Source organism: Mus pahari, chromosome 10 (assembly GCF_900095145.1).
Source record: "Mus pahari chromosome 10, PAHARI_EIJ_v1.1, whole genome shotgun sequence".
NCBI classification, from domain to species: domain Eukaryota; kingdom Metazoa; phylum Chordata; class Mammalia; order Rodentia; family Muridae; genus Mus; species Mus pahari.
The window spans coordinates 46,031,602-46,056,952 of NC_034599.1; the positions used below are offsets into that span (position 1 = coordinate 46,031,602).

Sequence of the window (25,351 nt, forward strand, 5' to 3'; positions counted from 1 at the left end):
ATTTCAGCCGGGCGTGGTGGCGCATGCCTTTAATCCCAGCACTCGGGAGGCAGAGGCAGGCAGATTTCTGAGTTCGAGGCCAGCCTGGTCTACCGAGTGAGTTCCAGGTCAGCCAGGGCTACACAGAGAAACCCTGTCTCGAAAAACCAAAAAACAATTTCATGAATTCATTGTTTTTAATTGCTGAGTAGTACTCTATTGTGTAAAAGTACCATATTTTTCTGGGTTCTTTCCACCTTCTGGCTATATTAATCCTGCCAATTCATGAACACAGGAGATCTTTCCATCTTCTGAAATCTTCTTGGATTTCTTTCTTCAGAGTTGAAGTTCTTGCCATACAGATCTTTCACTTGCTTGGTTAGAGTCACACTAAGATATATAATATTATTTGTGACTATTGTAAAGTATGTCATTTCTCCAATTTCTTTCTCAGCCTCTTTATCCTTTCAGTAGAGGAAGGTTACTGATTTGGTTGAGTTAATTTTATATCCAGCCACTTTGCTGAAGTTGTTTATCAGCTTTAGGAGTTTTCTGGTGGAATTTTTGGGGTCACTTAAGTATATGAGTTGAGTATAAACTTTTGTAGTAGGATCTGATGAGTTTTTGAATTTCCACAGTTTCCGTTGTTATGTCTCCCTTTTCATTTCTGATTTTATTAATTTGGATAGTTTCTCTGTATCCTCTGGTAAGTATGGCTAAAGGTTTATCTATCTTGTTGATTTTCTCAAAGAATCAGCTCTTGTTTTTGTTGATTCTTTGTATAGTTCTTTTTGTTTCTATATGGTTGATTTCAGCCCTGAGTTTGATTATTTCCTGCCATCTACTCCTCTTGGGTGTATTTGCTTCTTTTTGTTCTAGAGCTTTCAGGTGTGCTGTTGAGTTTCTTTTTAGAGGCACTTAAGATCTATGAGTTTTCCTCTTACCACTGCTTTCATTGTGTCCATAAGTTTTGGTATGATGCGTCTTTATTTTCATTAAATTCTAAAAAGTCTTCAATTTCTTTTTTCTTCCTTGACCAAGTTATCATTGAATAGAGCATTGTTCAGCATTTGCTTGGAAAATTGTTGTCCAACCTTTTACTCTGAGGTAGTGTCTGTCTTTGTCACTGAGGTACATTTCTTGCAAATGCTGGGTCCTGTTTCCATATCTAGTCTGTTAGTCTATGTCTTTTTATTGGGTAATTGAGTCCATTGATGTTAAGAGATATTAAGGAAAAGTGATTGTTACTTCCTGTTATTTTTGTTGTTAGAGGTGGAATTAAGTTTGTGTGGATATTTTCTTTTAGGTTTGTTAAAAGATTATTTTCTTGCTTTTTCTAGAGTGTGCTTTCCCTCCTTGTGTTGGAGTTTTCCATTTATTATCCTTTGAAGGGCTGAATTTGTGGAGAGATATTGCATAAATTTATTTTTGTCATAGAATATCTTGGATTCTCCCTCTATGGTTATTGAGAGTTTTGCTGGGTACAGCAGTCTGGGCTGGCATTTGTGTTCTCTTAGGTCTCTGTATGACATCTGCCCAGGATCTTCTGGCATTCATAGTGTCTGATGAGAAGTCTGGTGTAATTCTGATAGATCTGCCTTTGTATGTTACTTGTCCTTTTCCCCTTACTGCTTTTAATGCTCTTTCTTTGTTTAGTGCATTTGGCATTTTGATTATTATGTGACGGGAGGAATTTCTTTCCTGGTTCAGTCTATTTGGAGTTCTGTAGGTGTCTTGTATGTTCATGGGCATCTCCTTTTATTAGGTTAGGGAAGTTTTCTTGTATAATTTTGTTGAAGATATTTACTGGCCCTTTAAGTTGGGAATCTTCACTCTCTTCTATACCTATTATCCTTAGGTTTGGTTTTCTCATTGTGTCCTGGATTTCCTGGATGTTTTGGGTTAGGAGCTTTTTGCATTTTACATTTTCTTTGACTGTTGTGTCAATGTTTTCTATGGTATCTTCTCCACCTAAGATTCTCTATTCTGTTTCTTGTATTCTGTAGGTGATGTTTGCATCTATAACTTCTGGTCTCTTTCCTAGGTTTTCTAACTCCAGGGTTTTCTCCCTTTGTGATTTTTTTTATTGTTTCTATTTCCTTTTTTAGATCTTGGATGGTTTTGTTCATTTTGTTCACCTGTTTGTGTTTTCCTGTAATTCTTTAAATAAGGGATTTTTGTGTTTCCTCTTTAAGGGTTTCTATCTGTTTACCTGTGTTCTCCTGTATTTCTTTAAGGGAGTTATTTATGTTATTTAAGTCCTCTATCACCATTATGAGAAGTGATTTTTAGATCGGAGTTTTGTTTTTCTAGTGTGATGGTGTATCCAGGACATGCTATGGTGGTGGAAGAATTGGGTTCTGGTGATGCCAAGCAACCTTGGTTTCTATTGCTTATGTTCTTAGGTTTGCCTTCCGACATCTGATTATATCTACTGCTACCTGCCCTTGCTATGTCTGACTGGAGCCTGTCCTTCCTGTAATCCTGGTTGTGTCAGAATTCCTCAGAGTCCAGCTGTCTCTGTGATCCTGAGATTCTAGGTGTGTCAGAGTTCCTGGGAGTCAAGCTACCTCTGGGACCCTGAGATCCTGGTGTGACCAAGCTCCTGGGATCCTAGGATCCTGGGATTCTGGGTGTGTTAAAGCGCCTGGGATTTGAGCCTCCTTTGGGTGCTGTGGGACTGGCTACTGCATTTGTGTCCAAGGTAAACTGGTGCAGACTGGAAGGAACCCAAGCCACTGGTTGGGCGGGGTTCCTGCATCCCTGGATCTTGCTGGTCCCAGTTATTCCCAGTGGTTTTGGAACAGATATTGTGTTCTACTCACCCCCGATTCTACCTCATATTATCAACTTTAATCCCAGCATTTGGGAAACAGAGGCAGGTAGATCTCTGTGAGTTCAAGGACAGCCTGATCTACATAGTGAGTTCCAGGCCAGCCAGGTTTACATAGTGAGAGAGAGAGGGAGAGGGAGGAGGGAGGAGGAAGGGAGGGAGGTAGGGAGGGAAGGAAGGAAGGAAGGAAGGAAGGAAGGAAGGAAGGAAGGAAGGAAGGAAGGAAGGAAAAAAGAAACTCACATCATGAAGCTGGATATGGTGGTACATGCTTGTAATCTCCCAACTGGGGAAGCAAAGGTAGGAGGACCACCAGGTGGCCCGAGCTACATAATGTGCTTAAAACCAGCCTGGGCTGTATGAGATTCAATGCTCTGTCTCAAAAATGATAAAACGAACAAACACAGAAGACGACACACACACATACACAGAAACACGTGTGATGCATCTCTCTGTGTCATGCACCTTCTGCTGCCGTCACCTCCTTTGTCTGCATCCTCACTGGACCAGCACTTCTGGCCCTCTCGACTTCTAATCAGCTTCACATTGACTAACAACCTGTTTACAGAACCTCCCAAGAAATTTAGATGCAACTCAGACCCCCTAAGAACAGTCCTGTCACTTTATACATTGAAAGAGAACCTATTTTCTTTCTTCATAGTCACACAAAGGACTAAGAGGTAACTCTATCTTGCTAAAGCCCAACTGCCTGCAGGGCTCTTTCCACACACTCAGGACAATGGCCTTCACTGGATCATTTCCCAGGCAGTTACATCCTACTTACCTGCAATTTTGATATTCATGTTGTTATCCAGCAGGAGATTTTCAGCCTTCAGGTCACGGTGCACTACCTTTCGGCCATGGCAATAATCAACAGCGGACAGAATTTGCCAGAATTTTCTCCTGGCTTCAGATTCATTTAACCGGCCATGATTAGCAAGATAATCTGTAAAAGAAGAGAATATTTAAAACTATTCACAACAATAGAATAAGCTCAATTTTAGTATTCAGGAAAAACTTTTGACTCATTTCTTTTAATGAAAAAAAAATGAACATTCAAATAACACACACACAAAAAAAACATGTTTCCCAAGTTTCTTGCCTTTGGAGAAGTAACCCCAACTAAATTTCATAGGTTCAACATAAATTCCAAGAGCCCAATATCAGATAACAGCAGGGGTGGCACAATGGTCACACCATGTCTTTTTTTGTTTGTTTGTTTTTGTTTTTGTTTTTGGTTTTTTCGAGACAGGGTTTCTCTGTGTAGTCCTGGCTGTCCTGGAACTCACTCTGTAGACCAGGCTGGCCTCGAACTCAGAAATCTGCCTGCCTCTGCCTCCCAAGTGCTGGGATTAAAGGCATGCGCCACCACGCCCGATGGTCACACCATGTCTTAAAGTAAGTTTTATTTTTATTTTTTTTCTGCCTATGTACTCTCTGCTAATTTGCTAAAGATATACTGTTTCTTCACAGCATATTTAAATAAAAGTCTTGCAAGGCAAAGAACACAAATGAATTCTCTGATATACCAGAGAAAGGATGCCATAAGCATTACTTCCATTGTAAGACCTAGACATAGTTTCAATAATTCAAACCCTGATCTGCTCAAAGAAACAATTCTGATCTACCCAAGAGCAGGGAGACTTGCTTTTGTAACTGTACAGCCATGCAAATGACTGTAATCATTTTGCAGGATAAATGTGCTATCTTTGTACAGTGTTACGATCTTTATTAAAGCAGTTTAACTGAAAATTAATTCTACACTAACTATGTACATGACTTCAATAAAACTAAATGCTACAACCTGAAGAGATGAAAGCCTTCTAAAATCTTTTTGGGAGGGGACCAACATAAATTTTGAAAAAAAATTATTTAATGTAATTTTCTTCAGTAAAGACATATTAGTGGCTGTCTTAAGATTACTATTTCTATGATGAAACACTATGACCAAAAGCAACTTGGAGAAGAAGTTTATTTGGCTTACATATCCTGAATCATAGTACACTGAGGGACTAAGGGAGGAACTCAAACAGGGCAGAAACCAGTAGGCAGAAGCTGATGCAGAAGCCATGGAGGAGTGCTGCTTATTGGCTTGTTCCTCATGGCTCACTCAGCTTGCTTCCCAGGATCACCAGCCCAGGGATGGCACCATCCACAATGGGCTGGTCCCTCCCATATCACTAATGCCTTAGTCAGGTCTTACAGAGTCATTTTCTCAATTGAGGCTCCTTTCTTTTCTGAGGCTCCTTGACTCTTGCTGTGTCAAGGTGACATGAAGTAGCCAGCACAGTGATAATATTCATACATTTCTCTGCCCTATGATGATTTCTTTTTAAAATTCATTTAAGACCTCACAGTTGGGGGCTGGAGAGATGGCTCAGAGGTTAAGAGCACTGACTGCTCGTCCAGAGGTCCTGAGTTCAATTCCCAGCAACCACATGGTGGCTCTCTACCCTCCGTAAAGAGATATGATGTCCTCTTCTGGGGTGTCTAAAGACAGCTAAAGTGTAGTTATATATAATAAATAAAATAAAAAAAAAAAGAGTTCGCATTTTACAAAGTATGTTGATGCCATACTATCTCATATCCTATAAACCTCTTTGATAATGTTTGGTAATCCCCATATTATGAATATCAAAGCTGAAGATAAGTAGAGTTCAGAAAAGTAAATGATTTGATCTGGTACCAGAATCTGGGACTATTTTATTATCTCTTATAGACTTACTGAAACCCTAACCATCCTTTCAAAATCTTGCTCAAATGTCACTTTACCCTTAGTAGTCTTGTATCATTTTAGGTAAAGAGAATCTCTCTTCTCTGAATCTTAAGTTATTGTTCCATTTTGCTGTGATTACAATCAAGACAATTTATAAAAGAAAGCATTTAACTGGGAACTTGCTTATGTTTCAGAGAGTTAGTTCATGATCATTATGGCAGAAAACATGGTAGCAAGCAGGCCAGCATGGTGCTGGAACAGCAGTTGAGAGCTCACACATCTGAACCATAAGTTCATGGAAGAAAGAGGGAGACTGGGCCTGATATGGTCTTTTGAAACCTTAACCCCTTGTTTAGTTAGAGTCACACCAAGAGACTTTATATTGTTCGTGACTATTGTGAAGGGTGTCGTTTCTCTAATTTCTTTCTCAGCCTGTTTATCCTTTGAGTATAGGAAGGCTACTGATTTGTTTGAGTTAATTTAATATCTAGCCACTTTGTTAAAATTTTTTATTAGTTGTAGGGGTTTTCTGGTGGAGTTATTAGGGCTCACTTAAGTATACTATCATATCATCTGCAAATAGTGATAGTTTGACTTCCTCTTTTCCAATTTGTATCCCTTTGACCTCCTTTTGTTGTTCTAATTGCTCTAGCTAGAACTTCAAGTACTATACTGAATAGAAAGGGAGAGAGGGCAGCCTCGTCTAGTCCCTGATTTTAGTGGGATTGCTTTAAGTTTCTCTCCATTCAGTTTGATGTTGGCTAGTGGTTTGCTGTATATTGCTTTTACTATATTTAGGTATGGGCCTTCAAGTCTCTAAAGAAAGAAATTCAAGCCTCAGAAGATGGAAAGATCTCCCATGCTTGTGGATTGGCAGGATTAATATAGTAAACATGTCCATCTTGCTGAAAGCAATCTACAGATTCAATGCAAACCCCATCAAAATTCCAATTCAATTGTTCATAGAGTTAGAAAGAGAAATTTATAAATTCATCTGGGGTAATAAAGAACCCAGAATAGTAAAAACTCCTTTCAACAATAAAAGATTTTCCAGGGAAATCAGCATCCTGGACTTCAAGCTGTACTACACAGCAATAGTGATAAAAATCTGTATGGTATTGGTACAGTGACAGGCAGGTAGATCGATGAAATAGAATTGAAGATTCAGAAATGAACCCACACACATATGGTCACTTGATCTTTGACAAAGGAGCTAAAACCATCCAGTGGAAAAATGACAGCATTTTCAACAAATGGTTCTGGTTCAACTGGCAGTTAGCATGCAGAAGAATGCATATGGATCCATTCTTATCTCTTTGTACAAAGCTCAAGTCCAAGTGGATCAAGGACCTCCACATAAAACCAGATACACTGAAACTTACAGAAAAGAAAGTGGGGAAGAGCTTCGAGCACATGGGCACAGTGGACAATTTCCTGAACGGACACCAATAGTTTATGCTCTAATATCAAGAATTGACAAATGGGACCTCATAAAATTACAAAGCTGTCAGGCAAAGGACACTGTCAATAGGACAAAACGGCAACCAACAGATTGGGAAAAGATCTTTACTAATCCTACATCTGATAGAGGGCTAATATCCAATATATACAAAGAACTTAAGAAGTTGGACTCCAGAGAACCAAATAACCCTATTAAAAATGGGGTACAGAGCTAGACAAAGAATTCTCAACTGAGAAATAATCGAATGGCCTAGAAGCACCTAAAGAAATGTTCAATATCCTTAGTCATCAGGGAAATGCAAATCAAAACAATCTTGAGATTCCACCTCATACCCGTCAGAATGGATAAGATCAAAATCTCAGGTGACAGCAGATGCTGGCGAGGATGTGGAGACAGAGGAACACTCCTCCACAGCTGGTGGGGTTGCAAGTTGGTACAACCACTCTGGAAATCAGTTTGGCGGTACCCCAGAAAATTGGACATAGTCCTACCAGAGGATCCAGCTATACCACTCCTGGGCATATACACAGAAGATGCTCAAACATGTAATAAGGACACATACTCCACTATGTTCATAGCAGCCTTATNTATAATAGCCAGAAGGTGGAAAGAACCCAGATGTCCCTCAACAGAGGAATGGAAACAGAATATGTGGTACATTTATACAATGGAATAATACTTGCCTATTAAAAACAATGAATTCGGCCTGGAGAGATGGCTTAGCGGTTAAGAGTTGCCTCAGCAGCTAAGAACACTGATTGCTCTTCCGGAGGACCTGGGTTCAGTTCCCAGCACCCACATGACTGCTGACCACTATCTGATAACGTCACACAGACATTCATACAAGCAAAATACCTATGCACATAAAAATAAATAAATAAAAGTTATTTTAAAAAAACCAATGAATTCATGATATTCTTAGGTAAATGGATGGAACTAGAAAATATCATCTTGAGTGAGGTAACCCAATCACAAAAGAACACACATGGTATACACTCACTAATAAGTGGATATTATCCCAGAAGCTCAGAATACCCAAGATACAATTCACAGACCACATGAAGCTCAAGAAGAAGGAAGTCCAAAGTATGGATACTCCGGTCCTTCTTAGAAGGGGAAACAAAATACCCATGGGAGAAGATACAGAGACAAAGTGTGGAGCAGAGACTGAAGGAAAGACCATCCCAGAGAGTGCCCCATCTGGGAATCCATCCCACATATAGTCATCAAACTCAGACACTATTATTGATGCCAACAAGTGCTTGATGACAGGAACCTGATATAGCTGTCTTCTGAGAGGCTCTGACAGTGCCTGACAAATACAGAGATAGATGCTCTCAGACAACCTTTGGACTGAGCACAAGGTCCCCAATGGAGGAGCTAGAGAAAGGACTAAAGTAGCTGAAGGAGCTTGCAGCCTCATAGGAGGAACAACAATATGAACCAACCAGTACCCCCAGAGCTCCCAGGGACTAAAACAACAAAGAGTCCAGCTGCATATGTAGCAGCCTTGTTGGACATCAATGCTCCAACAAGAGGCACTTGGTCCTGAGAAGGCTTGCTGCCCCACTGTAGGGGAAGGCCAGGACAGGCAAGCGGGAGTGGGTAGGTTGGTGAGCAGGGGGAGGGAGGATAGGATAGGGGGTTTTTGGAGGGGAAACCAGGAAAGGGGATAGTATTTGAAATGTAAATAAAGAAAATATCTAATAAAAAAGAAAAAATTAAAAGCAAACAAACAAAAAAACCCCCAAACCTCAACCTCACCCCGAGTGACACACCTCCTCCAACAAGGCCACACCTCCTAATCTTTCTTAAAGAGTCCACCAACTTGGAACCAAATTACATTCAAATATATGAGCCTATGGGGGCCATTCTTATTCAAAATACCACAAAACTCCTTATCACATATCATACTCTGAAACATTGTTATTCTCATATATATAAATATCCCAGTGTATACATGATACAACCTTAATAGTAACAAACTGTGCCTTGAAAATATTTGTACATCTGAGCATTTTGAGAATACAAATGAAGCTTTTCTCTATTGTAATTATCTACAGCACTTAGCACTATACAAAACACCATAAAATTTAGTCTTTTAAAACAAAATAAACCTTGTTTCATTTTAAGAAAAAAAAAGCTCATAATTGTCTTTTCTCTGCTTTTTACTTAAGAACATTTACTTTCACTTTAAACTTTCTAGACCCTCCCTTTTCCTTTAGTTTGTTGTAGACAATGTTTTAAATATTTATTAAATTTGCATTAAGTATGTATTTTAATAACTATTAACCTTTCCATTCATACTGTAAAAGATGATAGTAACTATAACATATAACTATTCTACACATTATTATTCTACACATTACAGGCCTTAAGTGTAAGTGGATATCTAGTCTACATTTGTTAGTATCAGTAACTGAAATGGCAGGCTTACAACACTTCACTTTGCCTTTATAGCCTACACAATAGTCATCTACAATTCTGAAGGAAAAGAAAGGATCACTTAAGAATATAAAGAATTTCTGGTAAAGATAATGGCCTTAAACTCAGAGATTCACCTACCTTTGTCTCCTGAATGTTGGGATTAAAAGTGCATGCCTAATACCATCTGACTTCTGTCTGACTTTTTAAAAAAGTAATTTCCTAAAAGATCTTGATTCTTAATATTAACTTAAAGTACCTGTTCTATCCTAAACATCAAATAATCTCAAAACAGCTGAACTTATATTCCTGCTAACAATATAATTAGTGAAATTTACAAGCTAACATTTCTATGAAGTTCTCTTTATCTTGAGAGAACACTGTCCTACAATATGGTGTCTAACTATTATGCTTCAAAAACACTTGAAAAAAAGATGTGGGGATGTAGCTCAGTGACAGAGCTCATGCCAGAACAGGCATTGGGCTTCAACCCTGCACTCGCTAAAGTTAAATACAGTTCATTAAAAAGTTTGTGCAGAATACTTCCAATGAGAGAAAAACAGCTGTGTATGTTTTCAAGGATCAGGAATGAATTCTTTCTAATTTTAATCTGTATAAATCCCCTGGTACTTAGTAAGGTCAATATTAAAGCTAGATGACATGATATAATTGGAAGTCTTCCATCTTGGTTTCCCTCCTCTGTCTACAGGTTACTTTTTGGTTTTGGAAGTTTTTTAGTGTTTTATAAGAAAAAAAAAGCCCATAATTGTCTTTTCTCCACTTTTACAAAAGAGCATTTACTCCCACTTTAAACTTTACAGAACCTCCCTTTTCCTTTAGTTTGTTTTAGACATTTCTCATATTTAATATAACTGAGGGCTCAGGCATGGTGTGGTGGCATTTATCTTTAACTTCAGCTCTTGAAAGTGAGGTCAGGAGGACCAGGATGTAAGGTCAAGACCAGGCTTGGCTACAGGAAGTCCTGTCTCAACCCCACTCCAATATGTTCTCAAAAATGAGGGGAAGCTAGGTTGATAGAATTAAAAACCTGTTACAGCTGCTGATCATGTGATACTGAGCAAAACCCAATCTCTATAACTCTCCATTTCCGCATCCAAAACAGAGATTCATTAGAGGATACTTACAAGGTTATAAAAAGATTTTAAAAAAACCTTGGTTTAGATTCTGACACATAAAAGTCCACCAAAAAGTTTTATTCCAATGCTGACTTACTATTGCTGTTGCTATTACACTAGCAGGGTTGACGCTGGCCACCTGCCTTCTCTACCTTCCTCTTTTACCCAGCTGTCCATTGTGATGTGGTTTCTATGCTTCCCATCTCACTGAAATTGCTTTAAAGTCAAGGGCATCCCCTACCCCCAGGCTAAAGCCATAAAGACCTTTCAGTTGCACTCCACACTTAGCTGTTCTCCAACAAAACTACCTCCCCTGGTGGTTCTGGATTTTCTTGTTCTGTATCCATTTCTTTCACTAACTTGCTCTCACTAACTTGCTCTCACAAGAAGCTACCATGCTGTATTCTGGGCCTTCACCTCTTCCTTCTTAACACAACATTTTCAAGGTTCACCCCAGTCTAGTACACTATCTTGGAATTTTTAACAAGGATTTACTTTTATTTTCTGTGTGTATGCCAATGGAGGCCAGAAGAGGGTGTCAGAGCCTCTGGAGCTAAGATTATGACTGAGCTGCTGGGTAGGTGCTAGGAACACAAAACCCAGGTCCTCTGCAAAAGCAGCAAGTGCTCTTAACTGGGGAACCATCTTTCTAGCTCCAAGGGTTTTGTTTTGTTTTGTTTTTTTGAAGATTCATCTTTATTATTTTTATTTACATGAGTATGTATGAAGGTCACATGTGTGCCTGCTGTGACAAGAGGGCATGGACTCTCCCGGAGCTGGCTCAAGTTGCACTGTAAACCACCCTGGACTCTAGAAAGCAGCAGGCACTCAGCACCTGAGTCATCTCTCTAGCCCTTGCCCCCCTCCCCCCCTTTTTTTTTTTTTTTTTTCCCCCCACCCTTTTTTTTTTTTTTTTGGTATACATAGCCTTCCCTCCCAGAACTAATTAACACTTTTGTGCGGATCACCTTTGATCTGCATTACCCTTAATTGGACAATGTTAATTAATTTTCTCCTTAATTGTTCACCTCAGGGGTGCTTCTTAGTCACTGGCCTGGGACCTTCTGCTCATAGATCTCACAGAATGAAAATTATACACATATGAACACACATATAGAATTTTGTACATAATTTCAAGGGAACATATATAAATTCTTAAGTTTTAAAAACTGCCCTGGGGGGATTTTGTTCATCACCTAGGATTTTAATATTCTCCAGATTTGTCAAGTATGATTTTTCAATATTTACTCAGTTGAATCTCCATTAGTTACCTTTCTCATGGGTTTGACCAAACCAGGTAGCCCAGGCAGGCTTTGACAGTGGTCTTTTTGTCTCAGCCTCCAGACTGTGGCATTGTGTCCAGCTCACATCTCTCTCCCACAGCAATGATAAAGCCTGAGCTTCCCCCTTTCCTTCTTTTATAAGTCACACCATCATGTTCTAGGCATTCTAACATCTCAACCTTATTCAACCTTAAAAACTCTAGTCATTCCTGCTGATCCCTAAACTAAGCATAGCTCATCCCCTAATAAGTTCAAGTTGTACAGATATGTGTACTATAACTGATTTCTCATTCTGCTCTGATAAATCTATAATTCAGCACATAGATTCTGGTACATAATAATAATTAAATACATGCTATCATCACTACCATCATCACTATGCAGTAATAACCTTCCTTTCCCCCTAGAGATAGAACAACTTTCCCAGACTCAAAGAAGCAGGAAAACCAAGCCAGCTGAATTTCCTTAAATTACAAGAATGTTAAAACCATGGCATAATTATTGGTAAACTTTCATAATTTCCAATTAGAAGCTATCAGTATTCTTTAGAGTTAGAGCTGAATGGTAAGCTACAAGATTAATAATGTTTGAAATGAAATATTTAATGCTATGTTAAAAGATTTACTTTATAATTTTCACTTTTTATGTTAATACAGTGTCTCATTAAGTTACCTATCCTGGAGAGATCTGCTTGGCACCATGAGGTATGAGTGGGCTGAAGACACCTAAAGTGGCCAACTGCCATATGGCCTGCGCTGCAGACTCCATTATGATGTGAAAGTACGTGATGGAGAGATGGGAGAGAAGTGGAATAACCACTATGAAGAGAGAACTATGAAGAGAGGTAGGACTGGAGACTTGAGGGTGGTGAGGAACAGCTTGATGTGAGTAGCCTGCACTGCCACTAAGGCCATGGTGAAGTCCTTACTAGTGCTGCCACTAGGGGCCATGGCTAGGTTCATGGCCATGTAGCAGCAGGGATCTGTGTTTATGTCTGTGGCCTATGTGAACTTCCCTGGTCTGGGTTACTGCCAGAGACCATGTTGATGTCCAAAGGCTGCACAGAGATGGCCCTGCCCCTCATTGGCTGTAGCACTTGGAAGAGCAGGCCTGCACCTTTCCTGGGAAGCACAGGAGAGTTGGCCTTGGTGACCCAAGTTTGGAAGAGCTGGCTGATCAACTCTGCTACCACCCAGACCAGGTCCAGGCCTCTGAGTTGGCTCACCCCAACATTTACCCCATTTATGATCAGCTGGAGTGAGTAAAGGGGCTAGTTCTGTAGATCCCAAGCAATGGAATCTCCATGAAGCAGGGCAACAACAGGATATCTGAGAGGAGTCTGGGTAAGAATCCAGTATTGACAGTGTAGCAGAAGCCAGAGGTCTCAAACCAGTTCAATGACTCATTGTAATGAACATTTGCAAGTAAAGATGTGTGGACAAAAGGGTGTATATTGTGTGATATACTATGACTCCTAATGACATTCTGCTGCATTCAGAGATCAATGTTTTGCTTAGTCATCATCAGAGAAGATTCCTCCTACAGCATATGGGAACAGATACAGAGACCCAGAGCCAGTCCATGTGCAGAGAGTGAGAGACTTGGACCACTCAGTTCTAAATGGGATGTCTCCATCACACTCCACCCCTCATGGCTCAGGGAGCCCTGTGGAAGAGCAACTAGAAAGATTTTAAGAGCCAGAGGGGCTGAAGGACACCAAGGAAACAAGGTCTTCTAGCCACATCAGGGCTAGCCACATATGAACTCCTAGGGACTTCGGCAAATTATGCATAGGGCTAGCACGGGTTTGTAGGGGTCCTAGAGCTGAAAGGAGAAGTGAACATACACCCCCATCTTTAACCCAGAAGCTGTCTCTAACTGATAGATACTTATAAATGAAAAGTTAGTTTTCTCTAATGCCACTTTCAATGAATGACAGGCCTCATGCCCAGCAGCAAGTGGCCAACACAAGATGAACTCAACAGCACCTCTGGGGGTTCTTTGTCTTAAAATGTTATGTTAGGGCATTTCTTTTTCTCCTTTGCATATGTATTATGGTTTCTGGTACTGTGTTTTTATGGATCCCAGTAAGTATTAATGTATGTGTCTCTGTATCTATGGATTCCTGTATGTACTAATGTATGCTTCTGTATCTATGTGTTTCTTGTGCTTCTTCTTTGGCTCTTTATCTTTTCGTTTGTTCTGTCCTATTCTTATTTATTTGTGTTTTATTGTACTGTACCTTATTTTAACATTCTTCCTTGGATGCCTGCTTATTTTCTAAGGAGAGACAGAAAGGGGGTTGATCCAGATGGGAGGGGAAGTGGGAAGGAGTTGGGTGGAGAAGGGGAAGAGAAAACTGCAATCACGATATATTATAATAACTTCTGGTCAGAAGTTGTTGACCCACAAATTTGCAAAGATTCCTATATATAGCTACTCAACCTGTAAGGGGATAGTGGTTTCAGAGCACGGCTCAGTAAACCCCAAGGAGTCAACAGGCAATCCAAACCGGGCCATTTGTGTTTTTCAAGAAGATTTAAAGATTCACACTTTTGATTTTAAAAGGATCTGTTATATTTATAATTATGTATATGTCTGTGTGTGTTTGTATACTTTTCAGTGCAGGTGCTCATGGGGTCCAGAAGGCACCAGGTCCCAGAGCTGGAGTGGCAGACAGTTATGAGTTACCTGATGTGGGTATTGGAACCAAATCCAGGTCCTCCTTGGCATGAGCAGCAAGTTAAGAGAACTGAGTCATTTCTTTATTGTTACCAATTCCCATATCCAGATCTTATATTTTTTCCTAACAATTATTTCCTTTAATTAGCATTTATATATTATATAAAGTAAAATTCCCTGTTACTATTAAATCAGGACTCCAGTCTGTTAACTTAAAAGAAGGTCTATTAAGTAAAATTCAAAAAATCATTTAGAGTATTAGATGTACTACATGACATGTGACTTCTAGTAGAAGATCAACTAGGTGTCAGTCTTGTGTCAAATTAGAATAGGCTGTCTTAATCTTATACATTGGTTTATAAAATTAATTTATAACATCAAATTACATTCAACTTTCACCATTGAGACATTTGTGAATATATAAGTACAAATTATAAACCTCACTTTATTCTGTGTTTTTATAAGCATATTATCATTTCAAATTATGTGTTTGACAAAAATAAAGGAAACTGTTGTCTGTGGTGACTCTGGTAACTTAACTGTGTTCAGCAATTTCCCATCATTAGACTGTTCAAATCTGTTCCTCTTCATTCAGTTCTCCTAATCCTAGAGAGCTTCTGAAGCAGTGAACTGCGTGCTTCTAAGAAGGAAATTAGTTTTTAGTTACATACTTTTTTTGGTTGTTATTTGAGACAGCATTTCACTATGTAGCCTTTGCCTAGCCTAGAACTCACAAAGCAGACAAGGCTGGCTTGAAGTCAAAAAGCTCTGCCTTCCTCTACCTCTTGAGTGCTAGGATTAAAGATATGTGCCACCATGCCTATCTAGTTATACACTTTTTAATTTTAAAGTTATTTTCAACTGACTTCCATGTTCAAGCATTCAATATAATTAAAAGCAGATACTCATTTTTTTTCAAAAAGTATGTGCAACCCTTACACAGAAATGAAGATGGTAATAATACAATAGACATAAAATATAAGTTCAAAGATATTTTTAAAAATAAAACAAGAGTAAAATAAACTTCTAACATTTTATAAGTAAGAAAATCCCCAAATATAATAGAAAAAATTCTAGGGTCAGCCACGCCTTAATTTTGTTTTTTTTGTTTGTTTGTTTGTTTGTTTTGTTTTGGTTTTTGGTTTTTCTGAGACAAGTTTTCTCTGTATAGCCCTGGCTGTCCTGGAACTCACTTTGTAGACCAGGCTGGCCTAGAACTCAGAAATCCGCCTGCCTCTGCCTCCCAAGTACTGGGATTAAATGCATGCGCCACCACGCCCAGCTTCGCACCTTAATTTTGAACCCTGGCTCTATGTCACATGCTTCATGACAGTGCAAATTATTTAGTCAATGAGTTATTTATTAATATATTGAAGTCTGGATTAAACTATGTTGCATTTGCATTCTAACTAAATGGCAAAGAACAGGGTTTTATTCCAGATATTCTGTTGGTTGTGGTTTCCCAGAGAATTTTCTTTGTTCTGTTGCACAACTCTAGCAGTTACCACATAAAATACATATGAGGAAAAATAGAAAATGAAGGCTTGTAAAGATAAACACATACAAAGAATATAATAGCCACCCAGTTTCCAACTGCATGGCATAGATTTAAAAAAAATACTTAAATTACTTTAGCTATGAATCAGAATAAAATCAATTATGTATCATGAGAAGCATAGCAGTACAACAGAGTAAAGACTACTTAGAACTCTTAATTGTGTGGTCCTTAGGACAATCTCAAAACATAATGCGCTCTCTCTCGCTCTCTCTCTCTCTCTCTCTCTCTCTCTCTCTCTCTCTCTCTCTCTCTCTCTCTCTCTCTCTCTCTCTCTCTCATTGTGGTGGTTTGAATAGATTTGCACCCCTCCCCCAGACTCATGTGTTTCAATGCTTGGCCCGTAGGGAGTGGCACTAGTAAGAGGTGTGGCCTGGTTGGAGTAGATGTGGCCTTGCTGGAGGAAGTGTGTCACTGTGGGGGTGGGCTTTGAGGTTTTATATACTCAAGCTATGCCCAGTGTAGAATACAGTCTCCTTTTGCTGCCTGAGAAACAAGGTATAGAACTCTGAGCTCCTTACCAGCACCATGACTGCCTGCATGCTGCCATGCTTCCCACCATGGTGATAACGGACTGAACCTCTGAACCTATAAGTCAGCCCCAATTAAATGTTTGCCTTTATAAGGGTTGTCATGGCCATGGTGTCTGTTCACAGCAATGGTAACTTTAACTAAGACATTCACAAATCAAATTAAATTAAAAGCTGAATCTTTATGAGGTTAATTTTTGAAGTTAAAGAGTAAAAAACATCAATTTATTAATTTGTTCTACAAATATCTAAATAACTCTCATCAAAATACTTGGCACTTTGTCTTCATTATATGTCTATTTCAACAGAGAAGACAAGAACTACACAATAAAAATGGCAACTACAGAGTCCAATAGGTGTCAGTGATACAGTATCATCAATGGAGAGCAAAAGAGGGAGGCCACTCTAGACAGCATGACCAGGAGGGGCAATCTAAGAAGTTCCTATTCTAGCTGTGGAAAGAGGCATGCCAGATAACAGACACATGAGACCCAAGGAGAACCAAGAGCAGCGCACCAAAAGTAAGGAAGGTACCACAAGATGCATCTGAGCCTAAGGAGGAACTCTGTATCTCACAACACTGGGAGACTGCAAGAGGGTTAAAGTCCACAGGAGACCTACTGTGGTTACATTTGATAAACTAAAAATAATTCAAAACTTCTCCTGCACAGCTGCAAGCATCAAAACAATATAAGCAGCCCTGAAGAACTTGATAGCTGATGTGGAGTCACAGGGAAATTCAGTAAACAAATGCACATAGCTTTACAGTTCATATGAGAAAAGAAGGCTAAATAGTAAAATCCTCAATCAGCACTTCAAGACCATTACAGAGGAGCAGTCATTAAGCAATGCTGGCTTGAAGACAAGATGAGATAGTGTCTGAAACACCATAAACTCTCCATATAATTCGAGAGGAGTAACTTGGGTGTGCTTACTGGTTTTATACAGTAAAGTTTCATTATTTCAAAACTGTCTCTTAGCGACTTTTTAAAAAGGTAACTGAACAGTGTGGCAAAGTGCCATAATTCATATTTGATAATGATATCATCTCATTGTTATTTAATATTCTAGACTCCCCAAATTGGTACTTTTATCCCATCTATTTTTATCATCTCTATAGGACCTGAAAATCTGTCATAAATTGTTTCTGAGTAATGCATTTGACTGGACTGATAAACGAGCCATTCTAAATTGTACTGGTGTGCTGTGCTGTTTACTCAACTTATGGTAGTGCTATAATAATATTTATAAATGCAATCTGGTCACACTTCTAACATTTCTTTACACAGATTAATACACTGAGATAGCTATTTTGATATGTAATTAGGTCTTAAGAAGGGAGGAAATGTACTCTAAACATTATAGTTTATCAAATCACACAATTTTTAAGAATTAGGTTCCAAATGTCAAACCAGGAGAATAAGTCACTGATGAAAGCAACATTTGATCTCTGTATAAAAGTGCTTTAAAGACAGAGACATTGTTAATTGACACTCAAGATATAAGGCATTGCCATCACTCACAGATCAAAGGGCAACACACACACACACACACACACACACACACACACACTCTTTCACTGAACTGGTGAGGTGCACTGGATGGATGAGGCCATGCGGGGAGGGACTGGTTTACTCAGAAACATACACTGGCAAGTTAAGATTATAGATTGAGCTAGACAGAGCAGGAACAGTTTTTCAGTGAAGCAATTGCAGTCATGTTAGCAGACAGTACATTAAGATTCTTGGGTTAAAAAGTAGTTAACAAAAAGTCAAGCCCTATACTTACTAGCCAGTGTCTTTACTATTATAAGATCTATGCTCACTGGGGTTCCACACAATTAGTATTGTAACAATGGCAATGTAAAATCATTTGTGAAAGAAAAGAGGACAGCAATGTGACAGAAGGGCTAGCGGGGAAACACAGAACACACCAGTTAATTCTGTCCAACTCATGGCAAGGTTGTGTCGGATACAGAGTGTATCTGCTCACTTTCTCCCCAGCAGACTGGATGGTATACTTCCCTTCTACCTTGGTCCTGCCCTTAAGAAATGTTTGTGATTTGACTTGCTCTGCTGCTACCATCACAAGAAGAACATGCCCAGAATGAACGCTGTGACACAGATCTGAGCCCAATGGAATCTCTGCACTAACATATAGATAAATAATTGTTGATGTAAACCACTGAATTTGGAGCTGTAAAAGGTATTCAACAAGTTTTTCCTAAAATTTATAATTGTATTGTTATGCCCCTTATATAATACATACTACTGTATTATTTTTATAAAATGAATGACATCTTTAGATATCAAAACCAATTTACTTTTTAAAAAAGTCAGGATGGGAAATGCTCATGTAGATAATTTTAGTTATTGGAACCATCTTATGAGGAAACAGAACAAACCCAATCCTGCTTCCTCTTAGAACAAGGTCACAAACACTTTTTCAAGCTACTTTGCCATCTATTTCCTGTTTATTTGCAGGTTAACTGGTGGAAAGGGGCATAATTTATTAGGCAAATTCAGAACGATAAAGTGTGCTTCATTCCAGAAGAAAGATAAGAAACAGGGATTCCTTATGGCTAACACCTAAGCCAGGGAATATTGAACAGACATCCCTGATCAATTAAAAACCACTGGGTTATGTCCTCAGTTCTTAGACAAACCATAATTTAGAAGCTTCAGTTTCTAAGCATATCTAAATAGCATAACCTCTAAGTTTACTATTAATTCATATTAATACGTCAATGGATCTGAACTTTATGAAGAAAATAGCCATGGCTTGCAAATTTCCCTGGGTGTCATCATCTCATTGAAAACCTCTAGTTTCAGTACAACTCCCCCAGGGTACATATTCAGTACTGGGAGACATCAGATGCATTGCTAGGGCAGCTCTAAAACCACTTCTCATTAAGCAGTGAGGTGAAGAGGACAGAATCTTGGGTGGAAAAGACCCATTGCTAGAAACTAGAGGAAAACAGATTAGATCAAAGAGGCTAGGTGAAAGGATAAAAGATAAAATGGTCCAATTTGGGAAATACTGAGGGATCTAACAGAGGCAGGGAACCTGCTTCTTCACTCAAGGTAGCATCACTAAGATCTGGCATATCATGAAGCTACTGGAAGTGTGCAGAGAGGAAGAAATACAACCAAGTTAAAAGACTCTTGTAGTTATCCAACAAATGCCCCCTTTTAACAGCAGAGAGGAATTGTTCGTGCTTACGCGACCTGCTGATCCTGGTGATGATGATTCTAACCGTGGGCGCAGGTACTAATTAAAAACTTAAAGGTTCTTTAAAAAATTGGTTAGATGATGTTTTACTAAGACAAATACATAAAAGACATTTCGTTAAAATAGACACAGGTGTAAAAGGCTAAGACAGACTCATAAAAAATGTTTCACTAAAACAGACACAGGAGAGAGGATGTTCTACTAGAACATACATGTAAAAGGACACATAACAAAAGACTCTTTACTAATGACACACATATACTGATCCACCATTACATAATTGAGTTACATTTGTTGGGACTCCACAGAGAAAAATGCACCAAAAAACTTCTGGTGGTGTGCTGCAGTTTGTCCTGAGGCAAGACCCATGCTGAGAGAAGACACATACTGAGGGAAAAGCAGTGCTGAAACACAACATGTAGAAGACACATAATGTCTCCACGGAATGACAGGGACAGAGCTTGACTTGCTGATACAGGTAGCTGTGCAACGCTTGTGGGTCTCACATCTTCACTGACCTTCACTTCCCTGAGAGAGGCACAGCGGAGAACTTCTTCTGGTGTTCCTATTGGTTCCTCCTGCTGACTGGAGCTGAGGCTGAGGCCTGGCTGTCTCTGCTAGGTCATGTCACTACTGTTGCTAAAGACTCTACCACACTAGACTACTGGTGTATCCGTGAGGTGTTTGTGAGTTGATCGAGCTGCTGCTGCCTACTAACCTATAAACTAAACTGCCAACTTCCAGACAACACAAACTGGAGTTGCTCCAAAGAACTTTTCTAAACAGGTCCATTTCCCCCATATCCTTCCTTTTTCCACTATCTCTGGTGGGTGATGGGTTCCAAAAATGGTTAAAATGTTTAAAAACTGTCATTAAAAATAAGTTTGTTTTTTTTAAAAAAATAAACTTATAGGTACAATGTTGAACAAGGTTTTCTTTTGTTGACTTTAAAATATTAATATTTTGTAAAAGGACATGACTTCATAGAATTGAACTTACAATTTGACTTCTGCATTAAGCGATGTCTCTAGGTGGTTTAAATGGTTAGTCTTGTACCACAACATAGAAAGAGATCAGCATAGATTTAAAATTGTCACTTGGAGGAAAGCCAAATATACCATTACCCTGTACTGCTGAAACGAAGTTTGAAACAGGTCAACTACCACAGTTTGGTATCTTTCTCACTAATTCAGTTTTGTTAACGTCAGGATTCATATTCATAATGGTGGAATGAACAGAGGTACAGGACTGTGACAACAAAAGTGTCACGACCTTCTGACATGCTCAGATGCTGTATTCAACAACTGTGTTGGCTGTGTTTGTACACACCCTGGGGTGCATGTGGCTCCACAGCCATGGGTTCAGCACACCCAGTTTAGAAGCGTCTCACCCTTTGTCCCTACTCAGGGTCCTGCACCTTGTTGTCTACAGTCCAGAACCATCTTTCTAGCCATTCTTTTCTTCCTCTATTAGAAGTAGTAGCAGAATTCTTATATGTTTTGAAGACATCTGTACTTTTTCCTGAATGAGTCCTTGCAACAGCAAAGGAATAAATTTGAATTAAAAAAATAAAGCTGCATGGAAAAAGCCAGTCATTGAGGAATGGGTTGGCCCTTGAGACTGGTCCAGTTTTTTGTTCCTGTGAAAGCCCAGTTGTAGGTGTGTATCACTTTACACTGGCATCTAAGTCCTTTCTTTTTTTTTATTATTTCTTGAGAATTTCATGTATTTCATATATTTTGATCCTATTTTTCTTCTCCAACTCCTTCCAGATCATCTCCCATTTCTCTTCCTACCTAACTTCATGCTCTTTGACTCAAAAAAAAAAAACCAAAACTAACCCAAATGTAAACAAAATGCAACAAATAAACAAACCCCAGAATCCTATTTGCTTTACACCTTCTCCCAAGCATGACACCCTTAATCCTTCTGTTCCTTCCTCTTCTAAAGGAAAATAATTTCATGGTAAATCCATTTTGTTTCTAAGAATTTGTTATCTAATTAGTTTAATGATATAATCATTATGAAATATAAGATATAAAATTATAATTCTTTCATAATTTGACTGTACATGTAATAACCCAACACTGTAAGATTTAATAAATATTACAGATATAAATGTTTTATGATTAATGAATTTTTGATAGAATTGAACTTATCTTAGCTAGACTAAAGCCCCGGTGGAAATCCAAGCTTACCCTATTTGAGATTTCAATGCACTGCAATTACTGACAACTGAAAGAATACCTAGGGCACTCTTTAAATATTTGTGGATCATTATGTTTCTACACAAAGATGTCTACTAACCAAACCAGCTGGAAGAAGTCAGTGAGATATCTCAATGTCTTTGGATTTGATCTGTTGAAATCTATAGGATTAGGAACTGGTGCCAGCATGGATTTATTATGCACATTCAGTGAGTATCTAGCTTTACCTTTCTTGAGTGAAATACAATCATGCAGATGCCTACGAAGACTAAATTCAGCATACTTTAAATTACTATAATTCAGTTGCAGTTTGTGCTGTGAATGGAATGAAGTTTTTTTCAAATGTAGGCACCCCTGTGGGATACACACAGAAGGCTGTAAAGATAGTAGTTGCTGAGAATGAGTAAGAGTTGGAGGGATAGTCTTCTATCTGTGCAGAAGGGAAAATCAGGAGTAGAGAAGTGGGGGCTAAGGAAATGCTGTACTCAAAGGGCAAACCAAAGGAAGGTCTAAATACTGGGTAAATTACTATGGGCAGAATGTAACTAAGGATTAACAGCTCCTATTCAACTTACTAGAATGTGTGTGTGCGTGTGTGTGTGTGGGGGGTAAGGGGGAACCATTTTGAATTTTATATAGGAGACAAAATAAGTTTTGTTAAAAATTCTAAGACTTTCAATGAAACAGCAATTGCATAAAGTAGTACTGTTCCTTTTTATTTAATGAAACAGTTTCTCTCTCACTCTATATTCCAGGTTAGCCTTGAACTTAGGGTCATCCTCTGTCTCAGCCTCTGTCTTAGTCAGGGTTTCTATTCCTGCACAAACATCATGACCAAGAAGCAAGTTGGGGAGGAAAGGGTTTATTCGGCTTACATTTCCATACTGCTGTTGATCACCAAAGGAAGTCAGGACTGGAACTCAAGCAGGTCAGAAAGCAGGAGCTGATGCAGAGGCCATGGAGGGATGTTTTTTACTGGCTTGCGGCCCCTGGCTTGCTCAGCCTGCTCTCTTATAGAACCAAGACTACCAGCCCAGAGATGGTCCCACCCACAAGGGGACCTCCCCTTTTGGTCACTAATTGAGAAAATGCCCTGCAGCTGGATCTCATGGAGGCATTTTCCTCAACTGAAGCTCCTTAAATTAGCCAGTACAGCCTCCAAAATTCTTCTGGCTTATATATATTAGGAATAGAAACAGTTTTAGATACAGGTAGATTCTGAGAGAAAAAAAATGTACACACACAAACATATTTCTTCTCATCTCTCTAAACTCTGACCAGCTTAGTTCTGTCAATCAAAATAAGACTTGGCTAGAAGCAGATAGAAAGGAATCGTATACATGAATCACAATAAAGAATATACTCAATGGAGGAGTTCTTGCCTAGAATAAACAAGATCTGATTTACTGCCCAGCAACTCAAAATATTAACAATAGAGGACTAACTAAATCCTTGTTCTCGATCAAGGTTTTACTATATATATATATATATATATATATATATATAGTATATATATGTATATGTATATTTTTTTTAATTTTATATATTTACTTTATTTTTGGTCCGCCAGCCACTTGTTTATTGATATAGGCACCCTGCTGATTACCATCATCTGTCAGCTGTCTATTCACCAGGCCCTAAAGTTCAAACTGAACACACCCCAAACAGAACTCTTGGCTATTTGCCCTAAGCTTGCACCTTCCCTATTCTTTATGACATAGTTCTACATTGCTTTATTCCTAAAATTAATCACTAGACTTTTCTCTCTTTCTCAATACAACCTATCAGCAAGTCCAATTAATTTTAACTTTGACATCTCACCATTATTATTTAATTCCATCAGTCCCTCTCTGGTACAGTCTATCATTTTTTGCCCACGCTATTCAAATAATTTCTCACCTAGTTTTCCTACTTTGTCCCCCCACCCCCATGCCCTATTCTTGATATGATAGCCATAGTGATCTTGTTAGTCTCTGGCTTATGCTTTTTCACTAGCTTAACATACTTACCACAGTAAATACACATAATGCAACACATGCTTCAATTAGCTTGAAATTTCATTATGAAAATCACTTGGCATCTATTTTCTTTCCTTTGACTGCAATGTAATTTATTTGTATGCTACAACATCTACTACTGATAGGGAACTATGGCTTTTCCCAGTGATCTTAAACAGCATTATATAAAAATGTGTTATAGCAAATAGGGTTTTTTTTTTCTGTTTTAATATATAATTGATACAACTGTCTTAGTCACTGGGCTATTGCTGTGACCAAATGCAACTCTTATGAAAGAAAGCATTTAATTGGTTGATTGCTTACAGTTTTAGAGGGTTAGTCTATTTTAATCACCATGGGGGAGAGCACGGCAGCATGTAGGCAGGCACTGGAGTAGTAGATGAGAGCTACTTCGCAATCTATAGGCAGAGAGAGACTGTGCCTGGTGTGGACTTTTGACACCTCAAAGTCTACCCCTAGTGAAAGGCTTCCTCCAATAAAGCCACAACTATTCAAACAAGGCCACACCTCCTAATCCTTCTAATCCTCTCAAACATTTCCACTCTCTGATGAGTTAGCGTTCAAATATATGAGTTTATGAGGGACATTTGTATTCTAACGACCACACACAATAGACAGGTTACCTATTTGTGATGACTAAACTTGATTGTCAACTTGGGTGGAATTTTTACTCACCATGGTAATAAATCTCTTGGTAAGTCTGTGGGGACTATTTAGATTCAGTTAATTGAAGTAGGGGGCCTACCCTAAATGTAGGCAGTACCATCCCTTGGACTGGGACTCAAGAATGAGTAAAAGGGAAAGTGAGTATGCATAACAGTTTATCACTCTCAGCTTCCCAACAGCAGATACCTAAAGCTCCCTAGTCAAGACCTTCCCAGCACAATGGACTGAATCCTTGAGCTGTGAGGCAAAATAAACCCTTCTTTAAGTTGCTTTTATTGTTTTGTCACAGAAATGAGAAATGAATAAATACACTATTGAAATTTTAAACTTTCATGTTTTTTAATACACTCTCAGGAACATTACTTTTTAAAAATAACACAGGCTGAGTTTGGAAGCCACTAATTTATAATTACATAAGCTTAAACACAGAAGTAGTTTTAAAAACATTTTTCCTTACTATATTTTTATTTTGTGTGCATGTATGTGTGTGCACACATATGTGTATGTGTACATGCCATGTTGCATATAGAGGCTAGATAACAAATTAGAGGAATTTTGAGGTTTGGTTTTTTGCTATGTTTTGTAATGCTAAATACTGGCCTCTAAGGCCTGGTTGTCCCCAGGGACTA

General features: G+C 38.7%; 1 protein-coding gene across 4 annotated transcripts in view; it reads right to left on the bottom strand.

Moving 5' to 3' along the window:
- Positions 1-25,351, bottom strand: part of Sik2 (salt inducible kinase 2) — a 114,691-nt gene that overhangs the window by 36,902 nt on the left and 52,438 nt on the right. For all 4 annotated transcript variants that reach the window (XM_021207720.2, XM_029543763.1, XM_029543762.1 and 1 more), the window contains exon 4: positions 3,597-3,758. In XM_021207720.2, the coding sequence (XP_021063379.1) occupies positions 3,597-3,758 (162 nt within the window). The remainder of the gene's footprint in view (positions 1-3,596; positions 3,759-25,351) is intronic.